This window comes from Paraphaeosphaeria sporulosa (genome assembly GCF_001642045.1).
Source record: "Paraphaeosphaeria sporulosa strain AP3s5-JAC2a unplaced genomic scaffold CC84scaffold_7, whole genome shotgun sequence".
NCBI lineage: Eukaryota > Fungi > Ascomycota > Dothideomycetes > Pleosporales > Didymosphaeriaceae > Paraphaeosphaeria > Paraphaeosphaeria sporulosa.
In genome coordinates, this window is record NW_017253366.1 from 590,462 (window position 1) to 601,208 (window position 10,747).

Sequence of the window (10,747 nt, forward strand, 5' to 3'; positions counted from 1 at the left end):
GCAGAATACATAGTAATCTTGGATGATCTGAAGATTAGACACTCACTGGTACTCCTCCAGCTTGACTTACTTTTAGGATCCTCTGAATCTCACTTCCTGCTTGTTCCTCCTCTCCCGCAAGTACTAAACCTACCCTGGGCAACTCTCGTACGTCTCCCGTACGGGTAGTCTTGGCCATGCCAAGTGCTTCCGTCGTTCCCAAGCGACCGTTTACGCCGCAGATCGTCTTTACGAATTATTTTTATAATACTTACATGAAGGATCCCGAGCAGCGGGCCGGTCCGTTGATGTTACTCGCATGGGGGCGTTTAACAGTCTACGTCCTGGTGGAACTGAAGACCTATGAAGGCAATTGTATGCGTCGAGTACGGAGGGCAATTAATAACGCGCTTCCGCTGGCAAGGCCCCGTTGCCTTGTTGGGGCCAAGGATGCTATCGAGGTTGCTTGTCACGGAGCATGGTGTTTTGCGCGACCTTGTATCGCCGATGTCGAAGACAAACATCGGGCATAGCGTACAGACACATAAATATGTATATAAATTTTCACGTACACCCTGGAACACAGTTAGGTTTGACCCCGGTCGTTTGTACTAAGCGTTTAGAGTCGGTGATTATTACCTGTCGTTGGTAATATGATACCAAAGGCCTAGTAGGGGTGCGATTGCAAACAAAGTTTCGGCAGCTGGGAAGGCCCGAGAACAACATCAGGGAGAACCTGTGGGGTTCCGGCGTCAAAAGGGCCGGCTGCGAATCTGGTAGCCGGTCGGACGCGTGGGGGTATGGTGAGCTTCAGTACCCGATCGGTGTAGAACCAGGCAGCGGATGGGAGGTTTGGCCACGGGTATAACGTGTGGAAAGCGAAGCATAGTACACTGTCGCTGAGGGAGGCAAGTTTTCGACGAATGCGACAGTATGGGAAGCATGGCACCGCTCTCATGTGTTGGACTGGAATAATGGATTGTTTTTGGTGAAAGGCGCACTATCTGCAGTCGTCAAGCTACATACACCTCCTCTCTATGTCGAGGCGCAACAGCCAGCTGTCGCATCCTCCGGGCAGGCCTTGTCTTGCGAGCCCCCGTCCACGAAATTAGGTAGTGGTAGGTAGAGATCGGGCGTGGTCGTCGCATGGTATCTTGCGTCTCTTAGAAAGACTTTCCACTCTTCTGGCTACTGGCGTCGTCCTTGGTCGCATCCGTCCTCGTCACAGTCACATGCGTAGACACCATGATGTCGTTCTTCTTCAGGCTCCGCTGCGTGCCCCCGACGCTCTGGAGCGGTATCGCAGTGCCCCCCTTTACGATGTGCTCCTCGCTCTCATTGTCGAAGGTCATGTTTCTGCTGGCGTCGCGGCTCTGTTGACCTGGCCGGCTGCGGCCAGAGGCGCTGGCGCCGCCGCCGCCGATGGTGACGAAGCCGCTGCCGTGCGCCTTGTAGGCGCGGCCTTTGCTGGAAGAATTCAGGGTCGTCGGGAGCCAAGGCTTGAGCCAGATTTTGAGCAAAGGGAAGACCATGGGGAGGTTCGTGGTGATGACGGCGATGAAGGTTTCGCGGGTGCCCCACGCGGCTGCGAGCTGTCCGCCGTGCACGGGGTCCTGTGGGAAAGTCAGTTGGATTTTGCGATTGTTTGACGCAGGACTTGAACGTACCACGAGAACGAACACGCTCTTCAATATCGCGCAGACGACGATGAGGATACCCCCGCTGAGCACGAGCGTTGCAGCGAGCTTTTTGTAGGTTTTCAAGCTCGACTGCCACAGCATCGGGAGGGGGACTACGAAAAGATAGACATCCGTTGATACGTTTCCGATGAACATGACCCAGATAATTGGCTTTGATACTGCCGCTTGACATGCGTTTCCTGGGTCAGGGCTGATCTGCCAGTAATGGTTGAATGGTCGACATGAGAGGTAGATTGTCATGATGAGAGTGATGAATGTCGTGACAATGAGACCGATTCCGATGTAGATACGTATTTTGTATCGCGTAAGGCCATCCTGAGAAGTTTCCGTCAGCGAATGCTTATTGTGCAATTTTGGTACTCGAACGCACGTGAAGTCGTAAGTAGAAGAATGCGACACAGAGCTTCAGTGTCCATAGCAGACAGGAAGCTGAAGTCCAACCTGCCACCTGGATCTTGGCACCAATAAGCCTGGCAGCTTTGTTAGCTGACGTGTCGCATTTCCTGCTTCTGAAGGGATACGACCTACCTGAGTTTGTATTCCGCGTCCTCAGGCGAAAGTGCGCTTCGCTGCGCAGGCGTCATGCCACTGTTGTCAAGTCCATGAGCCGCGAATCCAACATTATAACCAAGAGCGCATTGAGCGGAGTAAATGAGCTGCGTAGATCAGATGTTAGCCTTGTAAATCCAAGAAAAAACGACACGCTGGAGGGCAAATACATACGATTGCAAGCCATATCAAGTAATCGTCTACGCGGAGGTCGCGAACGCCCACAGCTACAATTCGAGCATATGTTCGTAAAATCGTAAAGGAAACGCCCAAAGCGTATAGTGTGAATAGTTCCACTGTCTGACTGTTAGGCATTGTGATCGCCGAGTTGTGAGATGTTGATCTGAAAGAAGATCACTTGTGGGCCATCGGATCGTCGTGGTCAACAGGGTGTTTGTTTGTTCATAAGGGTACGCACAAGCACACAGGAGCTGCACAGGATGCCCACGCTATGGACATGGGACGGTATACCGGGTTTGTCGTCTGAATTGACGATGCAACTGCACTAGAGCGGAACCGTCCAGCCTCAGTGGCCATAGCAAAAGCAAGTGAACCTAAGCGAGTGTGATGCGTGCGTCAGGTTACTAAAAAATGGCGTTCTCCGCGTTCGATGACTGGCACTGCCAGGTTGGGGACTAAGGTGCAGATCTGATACACGAGTCTCCCTGCAAGGTACGTTCGACCGCTCGAGACTATCGTCAACGCGGAATGGAACCGAAATGAGCGTGCTCCGTAGTTGCCATGCAGTGGCAACGGAGATACACTTTTATGGAGTAGTATACACTAGCGGGTCTTTAGTGGGTTTTTGGTGCTAATTTTTCGCAAATAGCTGCCCTGCCGCCGCGGACTGATTCGAGGCTACGGCCCGCAGCGCAACTAGCATCTTCCCGCGACGGGGTAAACTGTATTTCGATCACTGGAATGCACATGTGCCTACGAGCATACTGCCTGCTTATGGAGGCTGATAATTGTATTTCTCGCTTAAGCATCTTTTACCAAGGAGATCCTTCCGAGCGCGCGTCGCGATAGAAATCCCCCGAACTCGCCTGCATGTGCGCAATATGCGAGAGAAACATGGCGTACCATGATGGCGGGACGAAAGTACATGGAGCGGGAAAGACAACCAATGGGAAGTGACCGCAAGGTAGTAGCCCTAGGCGCAGTGACATGCAGACCTCTTGAGAGGAATAGCACTACCCACTTCGTGCAATCTCATCGCTCGTACGATTGGAATACTAGCAGACCGAGGGATGGGCGCAGGGTGCCTTCGCTTGCCTCGTCGTCTCCGAAGCGGCCGCGGTGAGCAAGAATTGAGGAGCCTACTCCCAACAAGGCATTTCGCCCACACATAGGCAAGCCTTGAGGAGCAGAGCGCACACTATTTCGGACGGCGTTCCTTCGTGGCAATACCACCACCTGCTTTTGATCGCTTGCCGAGCTATTGTTCTGGCTCTTCGCCGGAAGCCTCCCGGCAGTCTAAAGTGGCTTCGCGTGCATGTGTTCGACCACTGGTTCGTCCCACAGTATACCCAGGATGGCAAGGTGAACCCTACCTAATGTACCGAGCCCTGCTTCGCCTCTGCGGCTCGTATTCCAGGACCCTTTATTTCCAATCAGTAATGCATCTCCCCTTCCGAGGGGGCCATTGCCCACGTGTTGGAAATCCCTTATCTTCCAGGCACCTGGAGCTAAAACGTTCAGCAGCACAGGAAGCACTCAATCGAAACCTTCTCCTGCGTTGTTGATCCTCATTCACACAATGTTTGCTCGCTTCCTAGCGCCACTCGCTGTGGCCGCCTTGTCGGTTCTTCCTCTCGTTGCTTGCGGACCTGCTCCGGTTCCTGTCCCGCTGCCGACTACTCCTGCCACGGGCATTGACGTTCAGGCCTTCGCAAAGCAGCTGAGCAAGAGCGCCCAGATCTATGTCCCGAACGACAGCCAATTTAAGACCTACACGGTTCGGTGGTCTAACCTTGACGCCCCGACCGTGAACGTGGTTGTCCTTCCCGGAAACGAGCAGGATGTTTCAAAGATCGTAAGTGGCTCGTATTCTCTTACATCAGCTGTCGCACAAGCAACCATTGGGAGTCTTCATATGTAATGGGGGTAGCCAAGCTAACAGTCACCAAAGGTCCAATACGCCTACCAGAAGAACATCCCCATTCTCGCTTACAACGGCCATCATGGCGCTCTCACCACGCTGGGCAAGATGGACTATGGCATTGCTATCAACCTGGTTCAACTCAACTCCCTGAAAGTTGCCAAGGATGGGCAGACTGTGACCGTTGGTGGAGGCATCAACTCCCACAACCTCACTGAACAACTGTGGGCTGCTGGAAAGCAAACTGTCACTGGAACCTGTGAATGCGTGAGCTACCTCGGTCCCGCCCTTGGCGGAGGTCACGGTTGGCTCCAGGGTCACCACGGCCTCATTTCCGACCAGTTCGTTTCCCTCAACATCGTTCTCGCCACGGGTGAGGTGAAGACGATCAACCAATCGTCTGACCTGATGTGGGGTCTCAAGGGAGCTGGCCACAACTTCGGTATCGTCACTTCAGTGACCAGCAAGATCTACGATATCGAGCACTCCAACTGGGCGATTGAGACCATTGTCTTCGGCGGTGACAAGATCGAGGAGGTCTACGATGCCGCCAACAAGCACCTCATCCAGAACGGGACCCAGAGTGCGGACATCCACCAGTGGTCGTACTGGCTGAACGATGCCACTCTCGATGCTGACAAGCCCGTCATCGTCGTGTACACCATGCAGGAAGGCGTCGACGCTGTCGACTCTGTCTACACCCAGCCTTTCAAGGATATCGGCCCTCTCGCCGTGACTCCTGAGGCTGGTACCTACCGGGACCTTGGTGCCTGGACAAACATTGCTCTCGACTCTCCTCCCTGCCAGGACTTTGGCTTCAACAACCCTCGCTTCCCCATCTACTTCAAGAGCTACAACGGCACCGCACTGAGGGCCGCCTACGACCTCTACGCCTCGGCCGTCTCCGGTGCCGACAACCCGTACACGAACTCGATCTTCATGTTCGAGGACTATGCCACCGGCGGCGTCCGCGCGATCGACGACCGCTCCAGCGCCTTCGCCTTCCGCTCTGACCGCGTGCTTGCCGCCCCGCTCATCATCTACAACTCCACCGGCGCCGCTGAGGATGCATCCGTCGCGAAGCTCGGCAACCAGCTGCGCGAGCTCGTCCACCAGGGCACGCAGCAGTCGGAGCTGCACACGTACGTCAACTACGCCTACGGCACCGAGACCACGCAGGAGTGGTACGGCTACGACACCTGGAGGCAAGAACGCCTCAAGGCGCTCAAGACAAAGTACGACCCCAAGGGCAAGTTCAGCTTCTACGCGCCCATCTTGTAGATGTGGGGCGCGCCTCGCTGCAGTCCATGAAAAATTCTTAATGTATATACGTTTATAATGGCAACGAAGACGTTTGCCCGTTTTGAGCATGCATGACTCGCGTCCTGTCACTGTGATGTTTTGGCCCTCCTCCCGTCAGTGCAGTCCATGGTGGGCCCCGGTGCATCCCCAGCCGACGGTTGGCGGCGCAAAGAGACAGCGGACCAACTTCCTATCGGCCCGAGTCAATGATGTGCGGCGTTCCCCGGTGCCAGTGCAAATCAGTGCTCCACCTACAATTTGGATTTCCAAAAGACCCAGCGTGAACATTCCTTCTGGAACCCCCCTTCCCCCTCGGAAGAACGCGTTCCGGCGCGGGCGCGAAACATCTTCGAAACCTATACCCCGCCGCCGATAATGTTATTGATAATGATAACGGCCATATAACATGGTACCGTGGGCCCCAGCACCCAGCACTAAGGGACGGCCGGGACAGGGCACAAACACGCACGGCAGCTAGGATCGGGTACAGCAGCGGAACCCGGATCTAAACCTATATCAGTGAGTCGCTACATTTCGTGGCCTAGCTCGATCTCCAAGCAGAAAAAGCAGACGCGCACGGTGGGGTATCCCAACCCAAGGTAGCTGTCAACGTCGCGTTGTCACGCCACTCACTATACCAAGAACACCTGCTCAATGCTACTGTCGACAGACGCAGCCATGTACTCGCCATCCATGAGCCCATACACGAAACAATCTCCGGCCATGGTCCGGCAGCCGTGAGGCTTGTTGCACATGGCGTCTCGGCTATCTCGACCATCTGGTCGAACGAGCGTGGTTAGCGGCGAAGCGGTGCATTTCTTGATGTTGTGGGAGCGACCGAGGTGCGGTAGCTGGGCAGGCGTGTGCGTGGCGCTGAGCAGGAAGGGGACTTTGCTGTTGGACAGTATCCACACTTCGTGGCCGAGCTGGGTTGTCCGTGGGCCGAAACCGATGTAGCCTTTGGACGTGATGAAGAATCGCCGCGAAGTCGTTGCTGTCTTGAAAGCATAGTGTATAGACGAGATGCCATCGTCCAGGTCTCCTTGGGTGAACGTGGCAGTGCGACTGAGTGTATCGCGAGCGATGCACCGCGACCACATGCGCCACGATCTGTAGGCTTCGAAATCCTCTCTGGTTGCTCTGCGATAGGAGGCTGTATCGTTATTTTTCCTCCACATATGGCCGAGGTCCCCAGAGCTGGGCGAATGAACGATGTCGGCAATGAGTGTCCTCCAGAAGGCTTCGTCGTAGGTGCATCCAGTGGGGTAAGAACTGTGAAGTTCTTCGTGTCTCTTCGTTTCGAAGTGCCAGCTTCGTATCGCAGCGAGTGCCTCGCTAATTTGTGTATGTCGACTGACATCACCAACGGCGATAACGTAGTCGACGTACCAACCCGAAGCTTCCAGGATGGAGTGTTGTAGGTGAAGACGCACCGGACTACTGTGTCCACCACTCGCATTGTACATTCCAAGAGAACACACCCTATCGATCTCGACCGGGAGACACGGTAAAGACCAATCCATTACCCATGTAGCGAGATGTTCAACTCGCTTACGATTCAAAATAGCACCGAGATCCCCAGCAAGAACTGTAAGTGACTTGGTTCTTTGAATGGTGCTCGCGGCCGTTCTTACAAAAGTAGTGCTCACATCCATCTGGTAGTCCGGAAGCATCGGTGGTTCGTTCTGCCAATCGGTGACCAAGCCGAGTAATGCGAATATCTTATCGCGTTTGTCGGTCGATTCGAGTGGCCGGAACCTCCACAGCAGTGAGAGTAAGTCGATATCAAGCCATGCACGGCTGTGTTGACGGGCGATATCGAATCGGAGAACCGTGTTGCTGAACGTAGTCAACGTGCTCTGGCCCCAGAAGGCACCTGACAGGTCTAGACACAATTTTTGGCGATCTTGCGCAAAGCGAGTTGCGGCCTTTGCGAACATTGTCCAGGGCGCAGAGAGCTGGCCAAAATGTACCACTGCCTTCTGGGAAAGAACAGTCTCTTGGATGACCCAAATGCGAGTCCACTGCTCCATTGTCAGTAAGATTGTCGCGCTTCAAAATCCGACGTTCGAAATGAGGCGCCAGGATGAACTGGAGGCGTGCGGTAACGTCCGCTGGAAAAGCATACAAATTTACCCTGTCCCCGTTGTGTTGAAAGGAAACGCTTGATCAGGCGGCACTCACCCAAGGTCTACTCATAATTCGTGCGAGCCCGGCAAATACCCTTGACGCTCGAGAGCCTGTGATTTGCACATCTCCTGGAAGGAAATCATACAGACGCTGGTTATGTGCATACCTTAAACAGAGCCTACTCTCGTCGTTCTTGAGCATGTTGAACAATCTGCTTGAATTTCCAGAAGCTAGGCTCGAAACAAGACAGAAAGCCCCAAAGACGTCGTGCGGGACATCAGCGGAGCTGAGATCGTCGTGTAGACAGTCGTCCAAGTACTGGTTCAAGATATGATCGTCGGCAGCATCCCCATGCCAGACCAAGCGTAATGGACCGCCTAGCTCTTGATATAGTTTGTTCGCGGTCGAACAGCAATTATGACTGAAGCGCCTTCCGTCTTCATCTTGCGCGGTGGGCTCGCCCAGCCAAATCACTGTCTCGCGGCTGTTTCGGTAGATGTCTCCCATGAGTCCAACCTGCTGTGTCCGCTCGATAGGATCCGCTTGGTTGATACATAGGGCATCGACCCAGACATTTGCATTGCGAAGTGGATGCCGAAGTCGCCGGAGGATGGTGAAGAGATTCTCCGAGACAGAGACCCGCACGCCGTTGCAATGTATGAGAACCTGCTTCGTGGCGCCAGCACTTCCCCATGTGTAGGAGATTGCAATATAGCAGTTCTGGGCTTCGGAAATGGGACGCTCCAGAAGCTCGCATTCGATATCTCGTTTGAAAGCATTTGGCAGTAAGCGGAGTAAGCGAATCGTCTGCGCCTTTGCAGCGAGCGGTTTGTAAATGCTGTTCACGGCCATCGTAACGGCTCAACTGATGATGTCCGCATCCACATCGTGGTCGCAACTGTTATGTCGACAAATGGATGGAAAGAGGTCGTGACATGGTGTTGCTATCTTTGCACAGGTAAGCAGAAGGCTCAGCCTCAGGCAAGGCTCAGCCTCAGGCAGCGCCCGCCCCGCAGCAAGCGTGGATAAGCCGCTAGACCGGCGCGATCGCGACTCGCTACTATGGGCAGTACGTTATTTGGGTGAAACCCAGAAAGTGAACGCCCCGATGCAATGCTTTGTTCGATATCAGTACATCAAGCCAGCATGGCAGCTGCAGACGTCTCGAAAGGATGAGGCAAGTGCACGGACGCGAGATCGGTTCACATGCGATGTACCCAGGGTCTATCCTACCAGTGGAAAAACACTACCCTTGTGATATTTGGTCATGGTTAGTCTTTGTTTACTATTCAACTGAGTATCGGCCCGACCTCACAGATGAGGTTGGTTTATCCACTGATTGCATCGAATCGTCAGCGACCGCTCACGAACACTGCAATGCAAGACTGCCATCTTCTCGATCAACTAATATGAAGTAGAAACAGATTTCCATATAAGTATATCCACATGACTTGAGAGTGTATCGCGAAATCATGTCAGAAGTTCAAGCTTCCTCACTGCATGCAGAGCAGCGTGCAGTTAACGCCCTACCTCGAACAGGCGACCAATCCACGCATTATGCATCCCGACCATCCTAGTGCTCCTCAACCAACACAGCGCTTTCCTCCACGCCCTTCTTCTCCTTCTCCACCTGCGTCTCACTAGGCTGAACAACCTGCCTCCCCTTCCACGACTTCATCAGATTCTTCAAGCCCTTCCTGAAGCCATACTGCATCCACAGCGGCCAGCTCCTAACCCTGGGCACAATACCCCAGGAGCTCTCCGGAACCACCAAGTGCGCACTCCGCCCCTTCAACACGGCCTTGACGATTTCCTCAGCCACCGTCTCGGGATACAGCGATTTCCCTGCAAACCCCTCGAACAGCGCCGTCCGCGTGTAGCCCTGGCACATGATGATAGTGCGCACCTTGTCAGCCTTGTACTGCGTCGCGAGCTCGGCTGCGAGACCTTCGTGGAAGGTAAGCGCAGCGGCTTTTGACGAGGCGTAGTCGACCATGTTGGGCGCGGAGAGGTATGCGGCGAGCGAGGCGACGGTGACGACCATGCCGTGGTTGCGCTGGATCATGCTCGGCAGGAACTGGTGAGCGAGGAAGTAGTGCGAGAGGGCGTTTACGTTGAAGGTAAGGCGGATGTCCTTTTCGGTAGAGTCGAGGATGCTCTTGCCGCGCGCCACGCCGGCGTTGTTGATGAGCACCGTCGGGTCGCCGAGCGAGCTGCGCACGGAGGCGGCGGTGGCCTCGATTGCTTCTTTGGAGCCGAGGTCGCACTGGAAGAACTGGACAGATGGAGGAGCTAAGAGGGTTAGCTACGCACGTGGACGACCGTTGTGGATAGGCTTGCCTTCGTATGTGAGCGGCTGCACATCCAGCACGGCCACCTTGATGCCCTTCTCTGCAAGCAGGAGCACGATGCTCTTGCCAATGCCATCGCTGCCACCCGTCACCACGACGACCTCCTTCTTCCAGTCCCACTCATCGCCCTTCCAGTTGTTGACGACCTTGTCGTCGAGGAAGCCGCTGATGGACCCCAGCACCCCCAGTGCAACGAGCGACTTCAGGGTGCGGAACAGGGTCTCATTCTGAGACGCGACCTGCGCGCCGCGCGCCGTGTATTTCGCGGCAAGGATAAGCGGCAGCGTGATAAGGGGATTGAACGCCGTTGCTTTCAGAAGGCGGGTGGTGGTATCCAGTGTCCAGCCTGTGCGTGCAGCGTGAGCATGCGTGTGAGAAGTTGGGGGCACCAAGCGCAGCTACGGGAGCTCCCTAGCGCCAGGCCACGACCCCGGAAAGAACGAGCATGCGCAACGTACCTTCGCGCGCAAGCTTCCACTCGCTTCGAATGGGCATCCTGAATCGAGGTGTTAGGGTCTGGCGTTGATGCAGTAGGGCCAGGTGCTATAGGGAGCCAGTATTCGGCGTCAAGTCAGATATACCCCAGAAGGAGACGGCACGTGGGCCTGTGTCCCGACAAGCGGCTTGGGCCCTGA

At 54.8% G+C, this 10,747-nt stretch overlaps 4 protein-coding genes across 4 annotated transcripts; 1 reads left to right on the forward strand and 3 right to left on the reverse strand.

Annotated features, from left to right (window-relative positions):
• Nucleotides 1–1,142: 1,142 nt before the first annotated feature.
• On the reverse strand, nt 1,143–2,543 carry CC84DRAFT_1218907 (uncharacterized protein; the record flags this gene model as incomplete). Its single annotated transcript, XM_018183038.1, has 5 exons — nt 1,143–1,592; nt 1,647–1,994; nt 2,050–2,149; nt 2,208–2,335; nt 2,403–2,543. The coding sequence occupies 5 exons, from the start codon at nt 2,541–2,543 to the stop codon at nt 1,143–1,145; spliced, it is 1,167 nt and encodes a 388-aa protein (XP_018033969.1).
• Nucleotides 2,544–3,987: 1,444 nt separating this feature from the next.
• Nucleotides 3,988–5,610, forward strand: CC84DRAFT_1188260 (FAD-binding domain-containing protein; the record flags this gene model as incomplete). The annotated part of the gene is made up of 2 exons (XM_018180979.1): nt 3,988–4,263; nt 4,360–5,610. 2 exons carry the CDS (start codon nt 3,988–3,990, stop codon nt 5,608–5,610), a joined length of 1,527 nt encoding a protein of 508 aa, XP_018033970.1.
• A 653-nt stretch (nt 5,611–6,263) lies between these two features.
• On the reverse strand, nt 6,264–8,613 carry CC84DRAFT_1096291 (HET-domain-containing protein; the record flags this gene model as incomplete). The annotated part of the gene is made up of 3 exons (XM_018174661.1): nt 6,264–7,655; nt 7,816–8,138; nt 8,172–8,613. The coding sequence occupies 3 exons, from the start codon at nt 8,611–8,613 to the stop codon at nt 6,264–6,266; spliced, it is 2,157 nt and encodes a 718-aa protein (XP_018033971.1).
• A 478-nt stretch (nt 8,614–9,091) lies between these two features.
• CC84DRAFT_1165825 (dehydrogenase/reductase SDR family member 8 precursor) lies at nt 9,092–10,712 on the reverse strand. The gene is made up of 3 exons (XM_018178803.1): nt 10,571–10,712; nt 10,102–10,458; nt 9,092–10,053 (listed from the first exon to the last, which is right to left on the reverse strand). The coding sequence occupies exons 1-3, from the start codon at nt 10,605–10,607 to the stop codon at nt 9,335–9,337; spliced, it is 1,113 nt and encodes a 370-aa protein (XP_018033972.1). The 5' UTR covers nt 10,608–10,712; the 3' UTR covers nt 9,092–9,334.
• Nucleotides 10,713–10,747: the final 35 nt, after the last annotated feature.